Source organism: Apodemus sylvaticus, chromosome 13 (genome assembly GCF_947179515.1).
Source record: "Apodemus sylvaticus chromosome 13, mApoSyl1.1, whole genome shotgun sequence".
In the NCBI taxonomy this organism is placed as follows: domain Eukaryota; kingdom Metazoa; phylum Chordata; class Mammalia; order Rodentia; family Muridae; genus Apodemus; species Apodemus sylvaticus.
This window is the reverse complement of record NC_067484.1, coordinates 39,623,715-39,636,577: the sequence shown is the minus strand read 5'-3', so window position 1 is coordinate 39,636,577 and position 12,863 is coordinate 39,623,715. Positions and strand designations below refer to the sequence as shown.

Here is a 12,863-nt window from a genome sequence, read left to right as displayed (position 1 = left end):
ACAACTTGTTTTTGTCTTGGGGAATAATATTTCTAATACATTTACATAAACCTAAGGCATCCACAGTTTTAGGTCATCATTTTCTACTCTGTGCTTTATGCCAATCAGTCCACCTCTCTCTGCATTTACTGTATTTTAACCTTACAGAAGATAATAACAGATCTTATGTCTATTAATCTCAGTAATGAGTGTAGATAGGATAACATCTTAGGATTAAAATCAATAGATAACATGGCATGAATGTTTGTATTTTGTTAGTCAAAATCATTCCTGATATGTTTGTAAGGAATTTGTGATCCTGTCCATCCATCCATGGTTAATTACTTTAGTGATATAGTTTTTATTAAAATTTTATTTTATCATAGATTATAGATAAAAATTAGCTTAATATTGGTTTACACATTTTACTCTATGTAAGAAAAAGTATGTTTAAATATAGTAGTCAAATAACAATGCCTTTGTTAACAGTCAAATATTTGATCTTTTTTTTTTGGCTTTTTTTTAATTCGATATAATTTATTTACATTTCAAATGATTTCCCCTTTTCTAGCCCCCGACTCCCCGAAAGTCCCGTAAGTCCCCTTCTCTTCCCCTGTCCTCCCACCCACCCCTTCCCACTTCCCTGTTCTGGTTTTGCCGAATACTGCTTCACTGAGTCTTTCCAGAACCAGGGGCCACTCCTCCTTTCTTCTTGTACCTCATTTGATGTGTGGATTATGTTTTGGGTATTCCAGTTTTCTAGGTTAATAACCACTTATTAATGAGTGCATACCATGATTCACCTTTTGAGTCTGGGTTACCTCACTTAGTATGATGTTCTCTAGCTCCATCCATTTGCCTAAGAATTTCATGAATTCATTGTTTCTAATGGCTGAATAGTACTCCATTGTGTAGATATACCACATTTTTTGCATCCACTCTTCTGTTTAGGGATACCTGGGTTCTTTCCAGCATCTGGCAATTATAAATAGGGCTGCTATGAACATAGGAGAGCATGTATCCTTATTACATGGTGGGGAATCCTCTGGGTATATGCCCAGGAGTGGTATAGCAGGATCTTCGGTAGAATCAATATAGTTCAAATGGCCATTTTGCCAAAAGCAATATACAGATTCAATGCAATACCCATCAAAATCCCAACTCAATTCTTCACAGAGTTAGAAAGAGCAATTATCAAATTCATCTGGAACAACAAAAAACCCAGGATAGCTAAAACTATTCTCAGCAACAAAAGAAAATCTGGGGGAATCAGTATCCCTGACCTCAAGCAATACTACAGAGCAATAGTGTTAAAAACTGCATGGTATTGGTACAGTGACAGGCAGGAGGATCAGTGGAACAGGATTGAAGATCCAGAAATGAACCCACACACCTATGGCCACTTGATCCTCGACAAAGAGGCTGAAAACATTCAATGGAAAAAAGATAGCCTTTTCAACAAATGGTGCTGGTTCCACTGGAGGTCAGCATGCAGAAGAATGCGAATTGATCCATCCTTGTCTCCTTGTACTAAGCTCAAATCCAAATGGATCAAGGACCTCCACATAAAGCCAGACACTCTGAAGCTAATAGAAAAGAAACTGGGGAAGACCCTTGAGGACATCGGTGCAGGGAGAAAGTTTCAGAACAGAACACCAATAGCGTATGCTCTAAGAGCAAGAATTGACAAATGGGACCTCATAAAATTACAAAGTTTCTGTAAGGCAAAGGACACCATCAAGAGGACAAATCGGCAACCAACAAATTGGGAAAAGATCTTCACAAATCCTACATCAGATAGAGGGCTAATATCCAATATATATGAAGAACTCAAAAAGTTAGACTCCAGAAAACTGAACAACCCTATTAAAAAATGGGGTACAGAGTTAAACAAGGAATTCTCACCTGAAGAAATTCGGATGGCGGAGAAGCATCTTAAAAAATGCTCAACTTCATTAATCATTAGGGAAATGCAAATCAAAACAACCCTAAGATTTCATCTTACACCAGTCAGAATGGCTAAGATTAAAAATTCAGGAGACAGCAGGTGTTGGAGAGGGTGTGGAGAAAGAGGAACACTCCTCCACTGCTGGTGGGGTTGCAAATTGGTACAACCACTCTGGAAATCAGTCTGGCGGTTCCTCCGAAAACTGGGCACCTCACTTCCAGAAGATCTTTTTTATTAGATATGTTCTTATTGATTCATAGAATTTCTTTATATATTTTGATTTTTTATTCAAAATGTTCTTATTGATTCATAGAATTTCTTTACATAATTTGAAAAATTTGTCTTCATCTGTGTATATTTTCTTTCATATTATGTTTTTTCCTCTTTTGTTAGCATGGATTTTTTTTTTTTTTTTTTACAGAGTTGAATTTGCCAATGTATTCCTTTATAGATTCAGGGTTGACAAAACATTAGAGTATGTCTTCTTTAGCTGAGAACTATACAAAAAAAATTTATGATGACTTTGGATATCTTGTGTTTTCATTGATACTAATATCAAAGGTCTATCTTGGTATAAGGCAGTGGTTCTCAACCTATGAGGTGTGACCTCTTGGGGGGTTCAAATACCCTTTTACAGAGGTTGTCTAAGATCATGAGTAAACACAGATATTAACGTTATAATTCATAATAGCATAATTACAGTTCTGAAGTAGCAGTGAAAATAATTTTATGGTCTGGGGTGACAACAACAACATGAGGATCTGTATTAAAGGATCACAGCATTAGGAAGGCTGAGAACCTTCCTATAGGTATAGGTGTGGTGGTCCAATCCAATTTTTTTCAAATTTGATATGCAGTTTTCTCAACACCATTCATTGTGTATTCAATCATGTTCCTTACTACATATGCTTTGTTTTACTGGACTTTCTGTTGAATATCTTTGGGCCAGGCTATTTGCATACTTGATTCCTGACAATCAAGAATTAAAAAATCGGGAAGCAGTCACTGGTTATTTAGTGTGCTTGAGTGATGTGTGACTCCACCAGATTTCTCCTGTACCCCATTCCTTCCTCCCTCTCCTACTCACTCCTTACATATCTTCGGAACATATGCCACCTTATAGGGTAATAAAGAAGCCAAAGATGTATAAAAACTACCAAACATAAACAACTTTCTTTGAGGGATTGAGGGTTCTCTGCCTTTGGGAAGAATCTTTCAGAGACACTTCCTGATTTTACAAAAAAAAATCCTTGGGATCTGTTTCTCAGACCAGAGAGCAGATAACACAAATGCTGTTGTAAATATTTTAGATTTTTGTCATGCTTTTGTGTCCAGAAAGGCAAGCTTCTCTCTGTCTTCCTAGTGTAGGGATGAAAACCATTGTCACCACATCTATTAATTCTCTACTTTTAAGTTGTCAGCTTATTATTCTTCCATAGGAACAGTTGAGCACAAACTTACTTTAGAACTATCTGTTGAGCACATACCTACTTTAGACCTACTTCTCTAGAGTACTGTTATTGAATCCTTCCATGATCAAGGGAATTATTTCAGTTCTACCCCCTTACTCTGGACTTGCTTTTCTGGATCTACTAAAGTCTACAGTCCCGGTGACCAGATTAGTTTGGGGCAGTGACACAGAAAAAAAAATCATATTATAATGAATCTAGAATGTGACAGAAAACCCACTAGCCGAGTGTACAACTGCAGCATTCAGAGAGGAGGCAGAACACATTTCAGAGGGAAGTAAACGTCCTAAAGAAGTAGGTCTTGTGAGCCACTTTCCTGAAAAGTGCATGGACACCGGCTGTGTGGAAATGCTTCAGATGCCAGGTATGAATAAAGAGTGACTCATCTGGAGGCAGAGAACTCCAGGTTGCAAACATCTACCATCACTGATGGCATGGGAAAGCTTCTTGTGAACATGAATGCCGAGTGAAGGATGAAGGATCGAGTTCCATGTTTTCTGTTCTTGTCACATCAGGGCAGGGGAATGGCACCTTTGCCATTCATGAAGTTCCACATCCAGTGACTGGACCACAAAACTGCATCTAATTTTGACCCCGTTAGATATTCTGGAGTCCTGTCACAATACACAGACCGAGAAAGGACTGAACTGCTTGGCTCAGTAGAGTCCTCTGCTGGGCTGTGCCTCCCTGGCAACCAGCTATCTGATTGACAGCCCTGACCAAGAAACAACTGTATCTCAGTAATGTCCCTTTTTACTCATGCTAGCTGGAGAGAGTCCCTAGCCCCTCCTACAGAAGTCTTTTCAGCTGAGAAGTAGATTAGTTAGTCAGTCACTTTCTGGCTCTGTTGTGATAATTCAATACACCAGTCTCTGTAACTTGGGTTATCTTATTTTCTCAGTATCTCCAAAGGTCATAGTAAGTTCATGGTGAACATTAGACAACATTATTGTTACATACAGTCTACTGGCAGACTCAGGCATGAAAAAAATAACAAAGGCACTTAAAATGCAATGAAATAGATGACAGAGGAATCAAGGATTATTTATTATGGGATCGAGAAATAGGTTTGGATATGGTGGTGCCAACTTCCTTCTTCAACAGAGGGAGGAATATATCCATTTCAATTTTAAAGTTCTAAGCTTTCTGAAGGATTTAAAAGATGTTGGTTTTCATTATTTTTTGCATTGCTGACCTCTAAGTTTTCACTGTCCACCCTACTGACAATTGTCTTCCTTCACTAGCCACATCATATATGGGTTTCTCTCTGAGAAACAGCAGGGCCATTTATCATTTCTTTTAAAATTAATTTACTTTTGGAAATCTGAGTAAAAGCAAATAACTTTCATCCTATTATGAAGAATTTATCTCCCCGGGTTTATTAAAGCCGAGAGTTGTAATAACAGCAAAGGCACTATGCCAACATATATTGGGGGTTTCACAAGCATAACGAAATACATTTGTTTTCTTCAGACCCTAAATGACAAAATGCTGTATAAATAGACCGGGGCCAAAGACTTCTTCAAAATAGTTTAAAACAAGCATCTGACATGTAAAGCCACTAGAAGGAAAATCTTTGATGCAGCTTTCCTGCCTGCACAACGACCAAGACAGAATAAATGGCTCAGGAATGTTAGAGAAGGCACAGAGGGGAAGAGGAGCTGGCAAGGACATCTGGCACCCACTTATCTCTGTTCACAGGCAGAGCAAGGCAAACCGGCATAATGCGTTTGCAGAAAGAAGAAAGCTGGGCGGCCCAATGGTGCAGCATCGTGTTGCACAGAGATTCTTAGTCCTCAGTGCCTTATCTTCATTTAAGCCACACCAGATCTTTATATTAATGACTATGTGAATGGGATAAGTGACTGAACCAACCTCATCTTTGAATGTGAAGGGATCATTTCCCCCACTGAAGAGCCATTTGCCTGCTGTCCAATGGAACTAGGACATTGGATTTTAGAAATAAGCTGACTCAGGAGAAATAAGGCATGGTTGCAGTTGCCATCATGAGGAATTTTATGGATCTGGGCCCCTAATGAAAGAGAAGGGAGAAATGATCTTTACACCCACGTGAACAAATATAGATGTTTACTACTTCCAGATTTGGGCTGAGATTTAGGACTCAAGCATGAGATTTATATTGAGCGTGAGAGGGGAAGCACATCCTTTAGCAGAACGTACCAGACCAGCTATATAACACACAATAGCCTCCATGAAGGCACCAAGGCACAGGTTTCAAACATTAAAGAGATGGGCTCTGTTGTCATGAGTTACAACATAAGCTATTCATGCGTAAACTCATATAACTTGGCAGATCACGCCTTTTACAATGGTGAAGGATGATGTTCTGGTAAGTGAACAGACATCTTTCTACTTCAAACAAAGCAAAAGTTCCCTAACCTCAGAACAAGAGGTCAACATAAAGGAACAATGACACAGGAGAGAAAAGTAACATACCACATTTAATGCCCTTCTTGGGCACTCAGTAGCACATAGAACAAAAAAAATGAAAGTCTTAAAAAATTAATGGAGGTGACCATGGTGGAGCAATCCAATAAATCTAGACCCTGAAAGAGGAGGCAGGAAGATTGCTATAAGTTTAAAGCTAGCCTGGGCTATATAATGAGTTGCAGGTAGCCAGGGCTATATGGTGAAATCTAGTCTCTGACCAAATAAACAAACAAGCAAATAAATAATTATGCACTTTGAAAGGGAAATGAAAACTGGTCCAATAAAGAAAATAATCAGCTTGGATGAATTTCCTCTTTCCAAAGACAGCCTTTCCTGCTTTCACAGTTCACCTGGTTTTTGGACATGAACTCAGGTCAAACTGACCACCATTTTATAAACTTTGGACCCAGCTCATCAACATTGATTGGTAAGGAATCTGCTATGTATATTAAAAATAAGTCTCAGATCTGGAACACATAGTGGAGAAGGAAGAATTTCTGCCCTTAGGAGTCTTATTCAAGCATTTGAAAGCAATAGTCACATCACAGTTAGCAAAGATCACCAGCCTCGAGTTGCAGTTTCTTAGTAAGAATATCATGTCCCTAGTGGCTCAGTCCCAAGAATGCTGTGTCCTCTCAGTTTTGAGCAGACAGAGCAAATTTAAAAGTAAAAGCTTTCTTTTACATGAACAAAACCCTGGAACTTCATACAATACAAACAGGAAGGGCATGATTTAAAAATAAATCAGCTAACACTCCACTTTATACTTTTTAACACTGGAATTTAAATACCTACATTTTGACAGACAAGAGTAGCTGCTGTGGTTCCACTCTTATTTAGAACATCCATCAAATTATTAAACTATATATGAGTATGCCTCAAACCCTGACATTGGGTATAGCCACAGCTCTGGTATTTCAAGGTACACTTTGATACCGAGTGAATTAAATAATTTTATGTAAGTACTGCTTGCTCTTTTGTATACAGGAACAGTATTACCCAAAGAAAATTGATAATAGCTACTTTTCAGACATCTAAGTAAATATGCTTTATAAACAAGTAAAGCTTTCACAGAGCCTTTAGATTTCTAGCCTTAATCAGCCCTTGTTCCAATTCCTCCATTCCCACAAATCACAAATACTAAATCATATAATTCTCTCTGGGCAATGTTTAAATGGAGTTGGCTGCCCGAGCAGGAAGTAAGCCAAGACATGACTGGATTCAGGGCTCCGGGTGGTGCCTATGTTATATCAATAACTCCCATTCCCAAAGAACGAGGAAAGCAAGAATAAAGACTGGCCCTGTCTTCCCCCGAGCTCTGCCTTGGCTCTGCATGTTCTTTTGATGAAATGTGATGGAGAAAAGACTTCTTCCATTTTCGACTAAGAAGAAACTCATTGTCTGATGTGTAACGGAAATGTCACAACCACTAGAATCAGTCAGTGGCTGTTCCTTCTCACCTACAGTCAAAGGCTGGCTGTTCCTCCCTCTTGTTTGGATAGAGCTTGGACTTTATTCCAGAAGTTAAAAGTAGAGGGGAGTAAAAAAAAATCAATAGTATAAACTCTCCCAAAACCTAGGAGGATTTTGGAATTAGCACCCTTTCTGCAGACCATTAAATGTTTGATTCACTTTCTGTGCTAATTCAAACTTCAGTTGCCTTCACTGTGCAAGTATTTTTTCTCAACCTTTTCATTGCAAGTAGGCTGATGATTAATATTGTATTGAAGTAGCACAAACCACTTGGATATTATTAACAACAGTGTTAGAGAAAACTTATTTGTTCCTTAAGAACGAATACGTCTTTCTTACCTTCCTGTTGTGAGGAACATGAAATTATCTGGGAATGGTATTAAATGCATCAGACTGTAAAGATAAGTTCCGACTGACTGTACATAAGTAGAGAAACATGGAAAATAGAGGCTGGTGCTACCCAACAACTCATGGGATTGTGGTTGCTTGTGGTGAAACCTTGCTAGTGTGTGCCACGATGCCCATACAGGATCTCCTACTTCCTAACAGAGCTTAGACTCCCAGTGATCTTGTACAGTTAAATGGTAGATTTCTCACTTTCCCATTTTCTTCTCTACATAGATGGGCATGCTGCTTTATAACTGATCATCATACATTAACAAAATACTGCATTTTATAAAAGAACAGGAAAAACCTTAACTAGGGTAAATAAGGATGCTCTTCCATAACCAACTAGAATAATTTATATGGTAATGTCTTTAGAAACTACCTTTGGGCTAGATGGTGGCTCAGTGGATAAAAGGACTGTTGTATAAGCATGAGGGCCCAAGTTCAGATCCTCAGAATCTGTCTAAAGCCTGTTGTGGTAGCATTTCTGTAACCCCCCTGCACATAGAAGGCAAGATAGAAGGTTCCAAGATATATAATAAGAATATATATATATATATATATATATATATATATATATATATATATATATATAATTCTAAATCTACACAATTATTGCAGCTACATTCATTTAGAAATTTCTTTAAGTTTAATAACAATGGCACAGACTTTGTTCATGCATAAGTTAGAACAGTAAATTTATTCTTCCTCAGACAAGTTCAGAGATGAAATGCAAACCTACTTTATGAAAGAAATTATCAGAGGTAAAATGACTCTCCCTGCCTTGTAGCTATTGAGACCAATCAGACGTAGCCCATCTTTGTGCAGGTCAAATCCTTTAAGGCTACAACATATAGTCCTAACACCAAATGCTATGGGCTACACCTTCATTTTCATATTAAGATAAAGAATCGTGATTATGGTCATTAGTTTTAACCATACTGGATGCATCTTTTTTTTTAAATTCCAAGTCAGCACCAGCCTTGCACCCCCATGCCAGGTTTACACCCCCACACTAGGCTTATACCCCCACACCAGGATTCCACCCCCACACCAGGCTTGCACCCCCACACCAGGCTTCTATCCCTGCACCAGGCTTCCACCTCTGGGCCAGGCTTACACCCCTGAGCCAGGCTTATGCCCCCCAGCACCCCACACACTCTCACCTTCACATTTCTGAGTGGTTTCACTCTGCTTGTGCCCAGCAGGACATCTGCATTCAAAAGAGCCCACTGTGTTGATACAGTTTCCCCCCTGGCACAATCCTGGAATCGCCTGGCATTCATCAACATCTGCAAGGAGAAGACATTTTAAACACAATCAAAATTGATTTCCAGACTACATCATTTGGTTTCTTCTATGTCCAAGGGGAAATGTTGTTCTCAAGATGCAGACCCTCCCTGCAGGCCTGTTATCAGCTTAACCTTGATGCTTTCCTCTGGAGAAAGATGCCTGCTAGAGACCCACCTATGTTGTGCTGTGGATAATCTGCTGCTTTGCTTAGCTACAGGATGCTTCCTACTGCCTGCTCCTACTGTGTGCTCTCCTGGTTCTAGCACTGAGTTCATCCCTATCTTGTCAGCATAAAGTGAATGTCCCCAGTGTGCTTCCTTAAGGAGCTCAGTGACTCTGGACCTTGAGGACTCAAAGCCACTCTATCTCCCTACCACTGACCTAGGGCAGAAGTCTTGGACAGGGCATACATTCACCCACTAATAATAATATGACTGTTAATAATAATAAAGAGCACTCCATGTTCTTCAGAATGCCTTCAGCAGTGCCCACCTACCTCGGTAACTCACGGACACTCTATCTTCCCTCTTTCTGGCTACAATTTTCCCACTTTTTGCTACTTACTACTATCTAATCTCTAACTTTCCTTGATCTAACAGTTGCAAAAATATAGTACTTTAGCTTTCACTACCTCCTTTACTTATTTATTAGAGTTTTTCTTTTCTTGTTTGAAAGTTATGGATTTATATCCCTTAGACAGTATTATACTGGGGCTACTGATCTCTCACTTAAAACCTCAGCTTAAGAGGGCCATGGTCTTCTCCATCCTTATACTGTGTATTAATTTCACCCGTTTAGGAACAAATGTTGAATCTTTAATGTTGTCATAGTGACATTAATGAAGCTTTCGAACAGATAAAATGTGAGAGTTTCTAAGCAATGTCAAGTGAATTTCTTCAGGTAAAAGTGAGATGGAGCTTAAGACCTTAACTCAAAATAAAAGGCACTGGTAATAGCAAGTGTGTTAAGGAATGGAAATAGTGTGTTAAGGAATATAAAATATCTTTCTCTTATTTTTGTACACTTGGAAAGACGTTTCTGTGGATCCATATAGAGTGGAAGAAAAATTAAAAGCCTATAATTAAAAATATGCCAATATGTATCCTAAAAAAAAGATAATTATTGGCTGCAAACAAAAATAGTAAGGCAAATGTATTTTGTAAGTTGTAATACATAAAGAAACAAAAGGTAAAATAAATAAAAAGTAAACAATATAAAGAAGAATAGGAGAATAAAGGAATAAGGATATAGAGTTACCACATTATAAAAATGGGTTGCTCTGATTTGAAAACACACTGTGGATAGTTAAATGAGATACAAGCACAGCCAGCCCAGCAGGAGGAGGAAGAGGGAGGTATGAGAAGGCAAACAGGACAGAGTGAAATGCAGATTTCAGCATAACGCTCACATTTACATGAAATAAGGGGGCAACAGCCAAATTTAAGAGGCTGAGATTGTAATATTTTATTTTGAAACACCAAGTCCCAATGTCATGCTATTCACAAGAAAGCCACTTTGACAACTTAACAATGAAGAAGCCAAAGGTAATTTAAACAGTTTTTGGTCCCAGGAAGTCTGCCATGGCAAATGTGAATGCTTGCCATGAGAAAAATACCGAGGATTAAAAATTGACATTTTCTAATAACCAAGGATTCAGTTCACTTAGAAGAAAAAAAATTCTAATTGCGTATGTGTCCTACGAGACGGTAAGCACTCTTCGAACGGAACTTCAGCATACATTAATAGAAATGAAGGCGACAAACCCACAATTCAAATGGAAACTTCCACATGTATCTCTTTGTCATTAATAAAACTAATAGACTGAAAGCTCCACAGGATGCACAGGACTTGGTGTTTTCTTTCAAGCAATCATCTCATCTATCTGCACCTATCACATATTTCAGCTGAAGAGACTTTTGTTTCTTTTTTTTTTAATTTTTTAAAATTTTATTCAATATATTTTTATTTACATTTCAAATGATTTCCCCTTTTCTGGTCCCCCACTCCCCAAAAGTCACATAAGCCCCCTTCCCTCCCTCTGTTCTCCCATCCATCCCTTCCCACTTCCCTGTTCTGGTTTTGTCTTATACTGCTACAGAACCAGGGGCTACTCCTCCGTTCTTCTTGTACCTCATTTGATGTGTGGATTATGTTTTGGGTATTCCAGTTTTCCAGGCTAATATCCACTTATTAGTGAGTGCATACCATGACTGATCTTTTGAGACTGGGTTACCTCACTTAGTATGATGTTCTCCATCCATTTGCCTAAGAATTTCATGAATTCATTGTTTCTAATGGCTGAATAGTACTCCATTGTGTATATATACCACATTTTTTGCATCCATTCTTCTGTTGAGAACCTGGGTTCTTTCCAGCTTCTGGCTATTATAAATAGGGCTGCTATGAACATAGTGGAACATGTATCCTTATTACATGCTGGGGAATCCTCTGGGTATATGCCCAGGAGTAGTATAGCAGGATCTTTAGGAAGTGACATGCCCAGTTTTCTGAGGAACCACCAGACTGATTTCCAGAGTGGTTGTACCAATTTGCAACCCCACCAGCAGTGGAGGAGTGTTCCTCTTTCTCCACATCCTCGCCAACACCTGCTGTCTCCTGAGTTTTTAATCTTAGCCATTCTGACTGGTGTAAGGTGAAATCTCAGGGTTGTTTTGATTTGCATTTCCCTGATGACTAGTGAAGTTGAGCATTTTTAAAGATGTTTCTCCGTCATCTGAAGTTCTTCAGGTGAGAATTCTTTGTTTAACTCTGTACCCCATTTTTTAATAGGGTTATTTGGTTTTCTGGGGTCTAACTTCTTGAGTTCTTTGTATATATTGGATATTAGCCCTCTATCTGATATAGGATTGGTGAAGATCTTTTCCCAATTTGTTGGTTGCCGATTTGTCCTTTTGATGGTGTCCTTTGCTTTACAGAAACTTTGTAATATTATGAGGCCCCATTTGTCAATTCTTGATCTTAGAGCATAAGCTATTGGTGTTCTGTTCAGGAACTTTCCCCCTGTACCGATCTTATTACATGAAATTACATCTATGAAGAAGAAACTGCATTCACAGCTCTGGTTGGTAGAATGCTTTTCATGCAAGATTGTGAGTTCCATCCCCAGATGTGTGTGTGTGTGTGTGTGTGTAAACCATAGAAAGTAAGCTAGGTAAACATAAAAGTTAATCTAAAAGCAGAAATGGAAAAGATCTAGAACATAGCTCATGGGATAGTTGAATTTAATAATATATTCTGTAATAATGCATGGATCAAACCAGAAATCAAAACTTGAACACATTTTTAATTAAATAATGAAAATATACCCAGTAAAGCTTGTGGGCTACAGCTAACCTGGTAACTAGAAGTAAATGCAGAGCAGTAAACTGTTTATACTGCAAAGAGTAAATTCCATACCCAATGATCTTCGTTTCCATAATCACACACTTTAAAAGCCCTACGTAAGTGTGAACTGAATATAAAAGTAAAAGAATATGACAAAACACAAGACCAAAAACAAACAAACAAATAAACAAAAAACCACAAAAAGGTAATTACTCTGAAATCTGGCCTTCTGGAAATTGATGTATCTTGTCAATATTAATCTTAGATATAAGGAAAACTTTGTAATGTAAGTACTGACAATAAGCACATCATCAAATAGTCAACAAAGATGAAAAAAGATGTAAAGAGTGAATGATAGAAATTCAGCAATTAACGTGAAATATACAAGTCTATTGAAAGTTACTAATGCCCAGGCTCGCTCCAAAACAAAGAGACAGGAAGAATAAAATATACAGAGATGGAGAGATGGCTCAGCAGTTAAGAGCATTGGCTGCTCTTGCATGCAGGTTTACATGCAG

At 38.3% G+C, this 12,863-nt stretch overlaps 1 protein-coding gene across 1 annotated transcript in view; it reads right to left on the bottom strand.

The window, feature by feature from the left end:
* The window catches only part of Fbn2 (fibrillin 2), a 213,492-nt gene that overhangs the window by 136,430 nt on the left and 64,199 nt on the right, over positions 1 to 12,863 (bottom strand). The window contains exon 7 of the mRNA XM_052155291.1: positions 8,874 to 8,999. Within this exon, the coding sequence (XP_052011251.1) occupies positions 8,874 to 8,999 (126 nt within the window). The remainder of the gene's footprint in view (positions 1 to 8,873; positions 9,000 to 12,863) is intronic.